We start from the raw sequence: 13,346 nt of genomic DNA on the forward strand, positions 1-13,346 counted from the left end.
TATATTTTCTCTCATTTAATTTGGGAATAATAATCTGATATGGACACTTTACTGTTTAGAAAGCACCTTTCATGTATATAATTTCAGTTGACCTCATGGTTAGAAAGCCTTTGGTTTGTTTAGGAACAAGGACTACCACTGGTTCTAGAAAAGGAATTTAGAGTTGCAAATTATGTTTGCTCATCTCATGGCACCCAATTCAGATGCTATGTGACGAGTACATTTGACTTTTGAATCTCCCTCATTTTCACATATATAGTCACATCACACTCTACTTTTCATGTACTTTGGACTTTTTGTCTCTGCTAGTGAGTATTTCAATTCTGTTTAACAACTGATGTTGCGTATTGTGTGTGGAGCTGCCTTCTAGCCATCAGCATAGTTCTAGCAGCATCCCTGCCTTTGGGCTATACATATCTTAGAAATCACCAGGCGTGGTGGCTCACACCTATAATCCCAGCACTTTGGGAGGCCGAGGCGGGTAGATCACGAGGTCAGGAATTCAAGATCAGCCTGGCCAACAGGGTGAAACCCCGTCTCTACTAAAAATGCAAAAATTAGCCGGCCACGGTGGTGGGCCCCTGCAATTCCAGCTACTCAGGAGGCTGAGGCAGGAGAATTGCTTGAACCCGGGAGGTGGAGGTTGCAGTGAGGGGAGATCGTGCCACTGCACTCCAGCCTGGGTGACAGAGCAAGACTCCATCTCTAAAAAAACAAAAAATCAAGTGAAACCACACAAATACGTATGTAAGTTCAGTGGACTTTTTGTACCTGTAAGATTCATTATGTACTGAATTGCCTCTAGTTGAGCATTTCTCAGGAGTGATCATCATTTCCTTTATATATCAGCCCCGGAGAAGTCTTGATCATTATCTGCACTTACTAATCCCCATTTTTCCAAGATGTATGCAAGGGTCAGTCATGATATTAAGAGCTAGAGCTGCTAGTCTTGGTGAGAAAGACCCCATAGGGATAATGTGTTTCCTACAAAGAAGAATGTTAATGGGGCTTTGTCACTCCTGGGCTTTGTCACTCCTTTTTATCCATTGTCTAGATTGTTGTGATTTAATAAAGAATATTCTTTCATTATTGGACTCTGAGCTTAAGGTAGCTTTAAGTGCTTTATCTGAGGCACATTGTAATTTGGAAAGATTTATATTAAAGTTCCATAGATTTTCTTAAGAAGGGAAGATAAACACCGTAGAGGAAGGATGCTAGGTAATTAATGTGGAAGAACAGATAATAGTGTCTTCAGTTCTGCAAGGAAAAAAGCCATTCCAGGGAGCTATGCAATGAGGCTGAAAGGATGCTTGGCCTGGAATCAGACTTAATCGCTATGACTGAGGAAGCTTGTTAGCCTCAGTTTTCTCATCTGCAAAATGGAGATAATGAAGGGGGATATTTTTGTGCTTGGTCTTTTATGCATCTTAAACATCTTTTTGGGCTACTCAGAGATTTATTCACTTACGTATACTCCTGCCCCTTAGCTGCATTCACTACTGGTTAGGTGCTGGATTGCCAAATCCTAGATGGATGTTAGTGCTCAGAAATCACTGAAAAGGGAACAGGATTTGGAAATGTAAAACCTGTTTGAAAAGGTCCAATGGGTGTTACTAGAAATGGGAATGGAAAGATAATTTTATTCTATTCCTTAAAAAAAAGCTGCTGTTGGCTCCAGTAGCAACCTCTACCATGAACAAAAGATATCCAAGGGCTCTGAAAGATAAGCAAGAGAAGAAGACACCACTTGGTAAGTGTTCACTTTTTAAAATTCTAGTATTTTAGTCACTGAAATTGCTCCAGGACTCACAGTGAAGGGTTGGACACAGGTCACAGGCAGTGGGCACCAGTACAGCTTCCGTCATGAGTTTAGATGTCAAAGAGCCCCGACCCTTTCTTATTCCATTAACAGAAATGAAATATTTCTGAGTGGTATAACTTTAAGCACAGTTCCTCCAACAATGCAGCCAGCCTGAGAATGACATAATTTGGGGGCAGTCTCATCACACTTGAGTGTCAGTGAAAACCCTCTAGAGCTGCATAGTCCAATCTGGTAGCCACATGTGGCAATTGAGCACTTGAAATGTGGCTCATCCAAACAGAGGTGCTATGAAGCATAAAATACACACTGGATTTTGAAGACTTAGTATAAAAAAAAAGTAAAATGTCTCAATTTTATATTGACTACATGTTTAAATGATAGCATTTTGAATATAACTGGTGAAATAAAATAGATTATTAAAAACAAAATATATTACTAAAATTCACCTGAGTTTTTTTCACTTTCTAGAATTTGGCTAATAGGAAATTTTAATTACGTATGTAGTTCACATTATATTTCTGTGGATTGCACTGCTCTAAGAGTCTCGCCCAGGCTGTGCCAGGTCACTCAACAGAAGTTGACTAGTACTTTGGGATAAAGGGCCTCATATTCACTCCTATTCAGTTACCTCCCCCTCACTCAGTTGGCCCAGTGGTCCAGTCTGTTACCATGTTTTGGGATCCTCCAATTCAGGCATTCAGTATGAGCCTCTCCACCTGATGTTATCTGTGCACTGTATTGACTGAGACATAAGATTTTCATCTAAACAGTGAGTAAAAGCACTAGCCAAAGAATTGAAATCAACTCTTAGTTAGATTTTGCCACTGAAAGCTTGCTCCAGGTTGACAATCATCTGAACATCAGGGTAAAGTCATATCAACCTCCATAAAAATAATTGATTTTGCATCTAGCCATGTTTCTTTATCTTGTCCACACAGGTATGCTGAGAGATCTTGTTGAAATCCAGTTAGACAACAGCCTGTTAGGAAATGAGGTGTGTCTGATATGACTCACTCTTTGTGAACCCATACTGGGGCCTAGGGATCTTCACTTTCACATTTAGGTGATTTTCTCAGTATTCTGGAATTGTCTCCAGTCCAGAAGACAGGATTTCCTTCAAAGAAAGTGTTTCTTATAATCAATCACCTCTTCCCTCTTACTGATGTTCACTTTACCCTTTTATATTGAAAACATCATTTTTTGACAGAATATAGAAATAAAACGGGAGGTTTTATGTACCATAGTGTTACCATGTGCATGCTCTAGAATCACACTGATCAGATTCAAATTCCAGTTCTACCATTTACTAGTTGTGCCTTAATTTCTCCCTCTGTAAAATGGTGATAATAACAGTACATGTTTCATAGAGTTGTTGGTTGATTTGACATTTACAACTGGAATGCCTCTCTTGGGATAGGCAGGCAAAAAAGAACAAGTTAATAATATATGTTGCACAACTGAGGTTTGGGAGGCTTATGATTTTTTAAAATTTTCCTTCCCTCTGCAATGCATGATGTTTGTGTGAAGGTGGCGCTAAAATAATGCCGTGAGAGCTCTCGGCTCTGGAGCCCCAGACCTTTTTTTTTTTTTTTAAAGCCATTTTCTAGCTCTTGCCACTAAAAATCAGGATATTAAGTAAAACAATAATAATTATAATTTTCAATGCAAACTCAAATAATAATGCATTTAACTACCCTCCTCTTTTAGCCTCCCTTAATCTTAATGTAGACAAGGCAGATGCCGTACAGGCTGGATTTTGATTTGGAGCCTGATTCTGCCAAATAATAATAATAATAAATTAAAGGATGGTTTCCGAGAATTAGTAACAGTTATGGAAGCCACTGCAAGGGGCCAAACTAGGTGATTAAGAACAAGGCCGAGCACGGTGGCTCATGCCTGTAATCCCAACACTTTGGAAGGCCGAGGCAGGCGGATCCCCTGAGGTCAGGAGTTCGAGACCAGCCTGGCCAACATGATGAAACCCCGTCTCTACTAAAGATAACAAAAATTAGCCAGGCGTGGTGGCACGTGCCTGTAATCTCAGATACTTGAGAGGCTGAGGCAGGAGAATCACTTGAACGTGGGAGGCAGAGGTTGCAGTGAGCCAAGATTGCGCCACCACTGCATTCCAGCCTGGGTAACACACCGAGACTCCATCTCAAAAAAAAAAAAAGCAATCATGTAATTAAGTCTTCTGTGTTTTCTACCAGTTAGGTAACATTAAACCAGAACAGGAAATGTGATAATGTTTTCAGCAAGGTGTTTGATGATTCATCTTGTGATATCCCCTGGAGATAAAATAGAGGCACATAGTTGGATTCAGAACTCACTAATTACTGTTGAACATACTGTTGATTAATGGCTCAATGTCAACCTGGAAAGGAGAGAAGAGAGTCTTTGCTGGCACAAAACAAAGCTATGTTTTCAGTCCTGATCTGTTCAATAGTTTTATTGTCAGTGAGCATTTCAGGAAGAGCACTTAAAACACCAGGGGCCTACTGTGTGTAAGTCACAGAGTTTTCACAGCTCTTATATGTTTGTCATTGCAATAAGTCCTAGGAAGGGGCAGGACGCATTAAAACTGACCAGATAAGCTTTTGGCTGTTGTACAATGTTTCAAGTGGGAAAAAGCAACTTAACCTGTAAGAACAGGGTTGGGGTACACCAGCTTCATCAACAGCATTGAGAGGGAAGCATGATTTGACAGTAATGCTATCACGGTGTCATTTGAATTGATGTCCCCCAACATAATCACAAAGGGTCTTGCACTTTGTGGGCAGAGTAACTGTAACAAAATAGAGTCAGTAGAACAAAAAGTATAACCACCAGGGCCATTACAAGAAGCTGTAAGTCTTCGAAATATGAGTAAATGCCTCTGTGTTTTCTGGTAAAGAAATGTTGACATTGGTGGGAGCAAAGGTCTTCCTCTAATTCTCAGCAACTGGTAGAGAAGAAAAGCAAGGGCATCACAGGAAGCAAGGGGAGAATGTAATGATAACACAAGGGTGGTGTCCTTGTTACTCTTGTCATTGTCATATAACAAATTATCCTAGCATTTACTGGCTTAACGCAGCAACATTTGTTTTTTTCTCACAAATCTGCAATATGAGCTAGACTGATGGAGACAACTCCTTTGCTCTACTTGGTGTCAGCTGGGACAACAGCTTGAAGGCTGGGTCTGGAGTCATTTCTACTCACATGTCTGGCAGTTCATTCTGGGAGGTGGGAGGACTCAAGCAGCTGGGAACTGGAAATGGGGAGACTCCTCACGAATCTTTATCTCTGTGTGGTTTCTGCAGCATGGTGGCTATACATAGCTGGACTTCTTACATATTGGCTCAGGGCTCCCAAGACACGTTTCCCAAAAGGAAGTGGAAATGGGTAGAAGCTTTAGTTCTTCTTATGACTTAGCCTCATAAGTCGTGCAGCATCCTTTCCATTGCATTTTCATTTATGGAGGCAGCCACAAAGGCTCATCCCTCTTCCTGGGGAGGGGAATTAGACTCGACCTTTCAAGAAAAGAATCTTTAAGGTTCTGAAGGGTATGTAGACCTGCAAATATTGTTGTGGCCGTTTTTTGGAAAATACAGTTTGCCCCAGGTGATCAAATGAGACAGCCATAAATTAGCAGCTGAGACTGTGGAACATCAGAACAGCCATGGAGGGGCCACATAGTGCTCACAAAAGGCAAGTGAATTCAGAAAGAATGAGGTGACCATTTGCAAGTCCATGAGTACCAGCCCCTATCCCTGCCATCAAGGAAGGAAAGCATTCTCGCAGCCGGAGTTTCAGGGATGAGATCTGAGCAAATGTCACACCATTCTGGCCCCTAGGATTATCCCTTTCTCTGCTGGGGTGCCTGGGAAATGTGCATTACACATCGGTGATATTAATGAGAACATGAGAGATGCTGATCAAAGCTGTGGACATCGAAACTGAGAGGAATGTCAAATGACAGATCTGGTTTCTCACTATAGCTGCCAACACCTCTCAGATCCCAGTTCCAGAAAAAGAGGACAACTATCTGTTTTTTTAAACCTAATAGTATGAGAAAAGTCTCTTCAAGTAAATTGTATCTTCTACTACTCTACAGGACTCAACATAATCATCACTGAATTTATTTCTTCTGATTGCTAGGCACTGTGCTAGGTGCTGGGATATATAAGAGAGCTTTTTAACACAAAATGCACACACCTAATTAGCCAGCAAGCAAGACTAACAAAGGCTGAATCACTGGCCAGTAAGAAATCTTAAATATGTTAGTTAAATATGGAAAGTTGAGTTCATTTACCACAGAAAGAACACTTACAATTAAATTATGACAATGGCCGGGCGCGGTGGCTCATGCCTGTAATCTCAGCACTTTGGGAGGCCAAGGCGGGCGGATCATGAGGTCAGGAGTTCGAGACCAGCCCGACCAACATGGTGAAACCCCATCTCTACTAAAAATACAAAAATTAGCTGGGCACGGTGGTGCACTCCTGTAATCCCAGCTACTCAGGAGGCTGAGGCAGGGGAATCACTTGAACCTGGGAGGCGGAGGTTGCAGTGAGCCGAGATCACGAGATCATGCCACTGCACTCCAGCCTGGGTGAGAGAGCGGGACTCTGTCACAAAAAAAAAAAAAAAAAAAAAAAAAAGACAGTAAAACATGTTTCAACAGTCTATCCAATAAACAGAGAAGGAGGCCACACTCTGCATTGCCTGCATTATCCATCACAGGATTTTTGCCCTGGGCCTCGCAAGCCCAGTCTGTTGATGAGCAAGTGGTTAAAGCTATGTCCCCTTCATGTGTGGCCATTGCCTTTGTAGGGGGCATTTTGAAGACATTGAAGAAGAATGTAAAGGATTCCTCGATTTTTGATCCACTTAGATGGTAAAACTATAGATAATGAAAGAGATTTTAGAACTCGGAACAAGACCTTTGAGAAATTCTCTGTGAAGCCCATAAGAACAACCTAAAAATAGGCATTTCCACTTGCTATGGTTTGAATTTTAGCCCCCTCCAAAACTCATATTGAAAATCCCCGATGTGGAAGTATTGAGAGGGGGAGCTTTTAAGAGGCGATTGGATCACGAGGTGATTGCATTTGTGAATGAATTAATCTACTTATGGACCAGTGAATCAATAGGGTTGTTGGCTTTTATGAAGAGAAAGAGAGGACTGAACTAGCATGCTCAGCCCCCTCACCAGGTGATGCCCTGCACCATCTGGGGAGTCTGCAGTGTCCGCACCAACAGGAAGGCCCTCACCAGATCTGGCCTCTTGAACTTGCACTTCTCAGCCTCCATAACTGTAAGAAATACATTTTTTTATTTATAAATTACTCAGTTCCAGATATTGTTACAAGCAACAGAAAACAGACCAAGACACTTTTTTTTTTCTCAGCTCATTGCAACCTCCGCCTCCTAAGTTCAAGGGATTCTCCTGCTTCAGGCTCCTGAGTAGCTGGGATTATAGGCACCCGCCACCACGCCCACCTAATTTTTGTATTTTTAGTAGAGACAGGGTTTTGCTATGTTGGCCAGGCTGGTCTTGAACTCCTGACCTCAAGTGATCCGCCTGCCTTGGCCTCCCAAAGTGCTGGGATTACAGGTGTGAGCCACCTTGCCCAGCCCCAAGACACTATTGATGTGATATTTGAAGGCACTGAACTTGAAACTCTAGGGAAGAACTCAAACCAGCTAATCTGAGCATGTATGTGCATACAGAGAATTTGATCAAGGAAGGTAATGCAAAACTGAGCTGTCACAAACTATCACAGTACGCGGTTTCTAAAATTTATTTCTATGGTGGCCTTTGAAGCACAAACCTTAGGAATTTTCAAGCCCAGACTTTTATCAGCATGGCTCACTTCTGAGAGGAACTGGCTGAGCTGAGAAGTAGCCATAGGCTACCAGACCTGAGTGTGTTGTCTCTGGAATTCTGGTGATATGAATCCCACATGAATATGAATCCCAGAATGATAATAAAATTTTGGACACTGTGGCCAAACCGTGGATAATTCCTGGATCCACTCAGTGCACAGATATCATGTTGTCTTTTATTTAACTCTTGCTATAGAAACTGAGAGCCCCCTCAATTACATAGACCTAGGTCCAGGAAGGAGACACACCTAATTGATACACCCCACAGTTGTCCAGAAAGCAGTATGTGAAACTGCAGTCTTCTCACTGGTTTGCTCAAACATGATTGTGCTTAGCTCCGAGTCTACAGTTCTAAGTCCAAGTGCTGGCTCTGTGGTGAGACTGGATTTAAATCCCTTCTCTTCCAATTATTAGCTCCATGACCTTGAACAAGTATGACAACCTCTCTGAGCCTCCTCACCCAACTCATATTGTGAAGATTGAACAATATGATATATTTAAAGTACCTGGTATGTAACAAGCACTCATTAAATATTAGGTATTATTACTGTTATATAATAAATGTGACTAAACTTTTTGAACCAATTTGCATCTCTGTTAAGACATATTTTTGAAGCACTAACAAATTTCCCCAATGTCAAACAGTGTAAAACATTCATTGACCTGCACAGGTGTGGATTTCTGACCCCGTGACACCCTTTCCTTGGGAAAAAACCAAGAATGTCTCCGCTGAAGAATATCTGCAGAGAATACATGGAAACCAATCCTACATTCTCAGCCTGCTCTAGGCCCAGAAAAACAGAAACTGCTATGAGGGCTATTACTAAACATGAAAAGAGGGAAAGATAAAACAGCCACAGAGCCTCGGGAGAAATGAGAGCAGATATCTCAGGAGCTGGCCTGAGACACACCACCTGGCAGAGTGTTTGTATAGCAGGAAGACTCAGACCTCTGACCTTCGCTGCTAGAGATCTGGCAGTCCAGAGTTACAGCGCTTGGTGTGACCCATTGCCTTTCCCCACCAGCACTAGGGTAACCAGATCATCTCTGTTTGCCTGGGACTTTTTCTGTTTTAGCACCGAAAGTCCCATGTCCCAGAAACTTCTCAGTCCCAGACAAACCTGGACAGTTGATCCTTCTAAGCCCCAGCATGAAAGGTGCTGCTTGCATGGAAGCCCATGCAGCTCACGTCATTCAGAACTGTTATGAGGAAGTGCAGAGTGATGGCTGAAGGCACAGGAGGGGCTAGAGCCAGGCTGAGTTCTGAGACTGTCTCATGAAGGAGGAACTCATGAGAGCTGTGCATGGAGACCAGGTCGGGCTGCACCATAGCACAACTGTCACCCGGGTGAACACGTGCCAGGGGAGGGCCAGACCAAGGCAGAGCCTTCCCAAGCTGGTTCACAGATTGGCACACACTGAAAACAACATTCTACATTGCACATTTACGCAGGGGACAGGGAGAAAATAATTTTGTTTGGTACAAGTTGTATATGCACCCTCTTCCCTTATATTAAAGATAAATAAATTATTGCATGTGCTGACTATATGATAAAAACATAAGCATAACTATAATTGGCTTTCATTTCAATTTTCTGTTTATTTTAATGAATAATGTTAAACACTTATACATACTAAGAAGATAGGCTACTTACATGGTTATGGGCTTAAAGGCCTCTGGGGAAAAATATATATATTTATATATAAATATATATTATATATAAAATATAAATATGTAATATAAAATTTATATATAAATATATATAATATAAACATTGTATATTATATAAAATATATATCATATAAACATTGTATATTATATAAAATATATATCATATAAACATTGTATATAATATATAATATATAATATAAACATCATATGTTATATATAAATATATATATTATATATACATTTTGACAGAGTCTCACTCTGTCACCCAGGCTGGACTGCAGTGGCACAGTCATGGCTCACTGCAGCCTTGACCTCCCGAGCTCAAGCCATCCACCCATCTCAACCTCCCAAGTAGCTGGGAACACAGGTGCATGCCACCATGCCTGACTAATTTTCATATTTTTTGTAGAGACGAGGTTGTAAATATCTTTAAAATTTTTTTTTCTAATCGTATGTTGGCAAAATTCTCCCACTTTTGTTTGCTGTAGTCCTTTAAAATTTTATTATTATTTTTAAAATGCTGTTTATTAACGTTTTTATATAGAGATGTGGATCTCACTATGTTGCCCAGGCTGGTATTGAACTTCTGGGCTGAAGCGATCCTTCTGCCTCGGCCTCCCAAAGGGCTGGGATTACAGGCAGGAGCCACCATGCTCAGCCTGTTTGCTCTATTCTTTTTAAAATTTTTGTTTGTCTCTTTTTGTTTGTTGTGTAGTTATTAATTTTATGAATCTCCTTAAGGTAAATATTAAGGGATTTTTACAATTTAGATAATAAAATACATTAGTTGTTTGCTATAAACAGTGATATTTCAGATTTTTGGCTGACTTGGACAGCTGGCAACAGCCCACTGGCTGGTCTGAGAGTCCCTGTCACAGTCTGAGCTTGAAGACACAGTTTGCAAAAACCCTCAAGAAGGAAAGCCCAGAACCAGCAAAAAAACATCTTTTTTTTTTTTTTTTTTTTTTTTTTGAGACGGAGTCTCGCTCTGTGGCCCAGGCTGGAGTGCAGTGGCGTGATCTCGGCTCACTGCAAGCTCCACCTCCCGGGTTCATGCCATTCTCCTGCCTCAGCCTCCCGTGTAGCTGGGACTACAGGTGCCCGCCACCACGCCTGGCTAATTTTTTTTTGTATTTTTTAGTAGAGACAGGGTTTCACTGTGTTAGCCAGGATGGTCTCGATCTCCTGACCTCGTGATCTGCCCGCCTCGGCCTCCCAAAGTGCTGGGATTACAGGCATGAACCACCGCACCCTGCCACAAAGAACATTTTTTAAAATGTTCCTCTATTTCCATGAAAGGGCACTGCCTGCTGCGGAAAGGATGGAGCCAGTGCACATTCTATCAACTATGGAGAGTCATGCAGGGAAACAGATTGGTTGCTGTCCAGCTTCCAGGTTATTCTAGTGTCATATTAACTCCCCTTTCCGAGTGCTGTCCGGGGCCTATTCATGCCTACCCCTCCCCATATGACTCAGGGAGGGGCTCTCTGTACTCTTGGCAGCCAGAGAAAAGCCCATGATCTCTGGTGTAGAGATGAAGTGGGCACAATTACATCAAAAGGAGAGAGGGAGAGCTCACTCGTGAAAGCTTTCATTTGGTATAAAGAAACAATCAGGGGGAGAAACGAGATGGGGGTGAAGCTGGAGATATTTCGGATGATAATCTACCTCACTTTCCCTGTGGCTATGTTCTGGGTTTCCAATCAGGCCGAGTGGTTTGAGGATGATGTCATACAGCGCAAGAGGGAGCTGTGGCCACCTGAGAAGCTTCAAGAGTTAGAGGAATTCAAAGAGAGGTTACGGAAGCGGAAGCGGCGGGAGGAGAAGCTCCTTCGCGACGCCCAGCAGAACTCCTGAGGCCTCCAAGTGGGAGTCCTAGCCCCTCCCCTGATGAAATATACATATACTCAGTTCCTTGTTATTCAAAAAAAAAAAGAAAAAAGAAAAATAAAAAATCAGGAGCAATTGTAGGTTTCTTCAATGGGAAAAATAAGATTAAAACAATATACTTCATTGCTTAAACATTTATTAAACAGCCACTATGTGCATGAACTTCAGGAGGCACTGGGAAACCAGGGATGCCCAGAGCCCAGCTCCTACACAGAGGAGTCCAGCCAGTGCAGGGTGGGGTGCAGGCCGTGCTCCAGCCTGTCCTCCAAAGCAGATCCCTGAGCTCAGACTCCTCCCAACACACAGCTTAAGAAGGTGCCTTCCAATCTATTAGGCATCCTCATCTGGGGTTTGCTGAAGATGAGTCTGGTTTTCTTTCTTTCTTTTTTTCTTTCTTTCTTTCTTTCTTTTCCTTCCTTCCTTTCTTCTTTCTTTTTTCCTTCCTTCCTTCTCTCCTTCCCTCCTTTCCCTTCCTTCCTTTCTTTTTCCTTCCTTCCCTCCCTCCCTCCCTTCCTTCTTTCTTTCTCTTTCTTTCCCTCTCTCTTTCTTTCTTCTTTCTTTTTCAAAACAGAATTTCACTCTTGTTCTCCAGGCTAAAGTGCAGTGGCACAATCTCAGCTCACTGCAACCTCCGCCTCCCAGGTTCAAATGATTCTCTTGCCTCAGACTCCCAAGTAGCTGGGATTACAGGCGTGCGCCACCATGCCTGGGTAATTTTTTGTATTTTTAGTAGAGACGGGGTTTCACCATGTTGGCCAGGCTGGTCTCAAACTCCTGACCTTGAGTGATCTGCCCACCTCAGCCTCCCAAACTGCTGAGATTACAGGTGTGAGCCACTGTGCCCCGGCCTGGTTTTCTTTTTTTTTTTTTCTTTTGAGAAAGAGTTTCCCCTCTGTCACCCAAGCTGGAGTGCAATGGCACGATCTCGGCTCACTGCAACCTCTGCCTCCTGTAATCCCAGCTACTTAGGAGGCTGAGGCATGAGAATTGCTCAATTGCTGGGATTCCAGGCACACACCTCCACGCCTGGCTAATTTTTGTATTTTTAGTAGAGATGGGGGTTTCATCATGTTGGCGAGGCTGAGGCGTGAGAATTGCTCAATTGCTGGGATTCCAGGCACACACCTCCACGCCTGGCTAATTTTTGTATTTTTAGTAGAGATGGGGGTTTCATCATGTTGGCGAGGCTGAGGCGTGAGAATTGCTCAATTGCTGGGATTCCAGGCACACACCTCCACGCCTGGCTAATTTTTGTATTTTTAGTAGAGATGGGGGTTTCATCATGTTGGCGAGGCTGAGGCGTGAGAATTGCTCAATTGCTGGGATTCCAGGCACACACCTCCACGCCTGGCTAATTTTTGTATTTTTAGTAGAGATGGGGGTTTCATCATGTTGGCCAGGCTGGTCTCGAACTCCTGACCTCGTCATCTGCCCGTCTTGGCCTCCCAAAGTGCTGGGATTACAGGCATGAGTCACAATGCCTGCCCTGGTTCTGGTTTTCTCCACTCCTGCAGCATGGCTTTCATCACCTTCTCCCACCTCCCCTTCCTCCTCCTTCACACACATTCTTCTTTGAAAATGTCATCACCACCTCCTCTATGTATGGCACGGAACCAGACCCTGGCCACCGCTGTTTACAGCAAGAGAAGTGGGCCATAGTAGAGGAGCTGTGCCAAGCAGGCCCTGTGCTCTCAGGACAGCAGTAAGGTGTAGCTGCTCCAGACCTGACACGTGTGCTCTGAAAGGTGACTTCATTCCTTGTTGATGAATGCATCTGAATGGAAAGTGTTAGAATGATAGGAACTTTAAATCACACACTTATTTTAGTATTTAACAAAATGCCTCGGCTAAGGAAAAAACTAAACAATTGAGGCAATTGCAAAAAATCAAAGTCTGACAACCTCATGGTTATAGCCCTGTTTCCAGAGTAGTAGGCCCCCTGGCTCTGCCCTTGTGCACCGCAAAACAGCCTGGCCTGTAAGTGGAAAAGTACGTGTGGCATGTGTGTGTGTGTGTGTGTGTGTGTGTGTGTTAGAGACACCATCAGAGAGTGGCAGGGCAGAGACAGAACTTAGGCTCGTAGCTGCTGGTGGG

The 13,346-nt window shown here is 42.8% G+C and overlaps 1 protein-coding gene across 1 annotated transcript; it reads left to right on the top strand.

The window, feature by feature from the left end:
• Window positions 1-10,960: 10,960 nt before the first annotated feature.
• On the top strand, window positions 10,961-11,280 carry LOC101057124 (protein PET100 homolog, mitochondrial-like). Its single transcript, XM_054681307.2, has one exon. It carries the CDS (start codon window positions 10,992-10,994, stop codon window positions 11,217-11,219), a length of 228 nt encoding a protein of 75 aa, XP_054537282.1. The 5' UTR covers window positions 10,961-10,991; the 3' UTR covers window positions 11,220-11,280.
• Window positions 11,281-13,346: the final 2,066 nt, after the last annotated feature.

The sequence above is a fragment of the Pan troglodytes genome, chromosome 2 (genome assembly GCF_028858775.2).
Source record: "Pan troglodytes isolate AG18354 chromosome 2, NHGRI_mPanTro3-v2.0_pri, whole genome shotgun sequence".
NCBI classification, from domain to species: Eukaryota; Metazoa; Chordata; class Mammalia; order Primates; family Hominidae; genus Pan; species Pan troglodytes.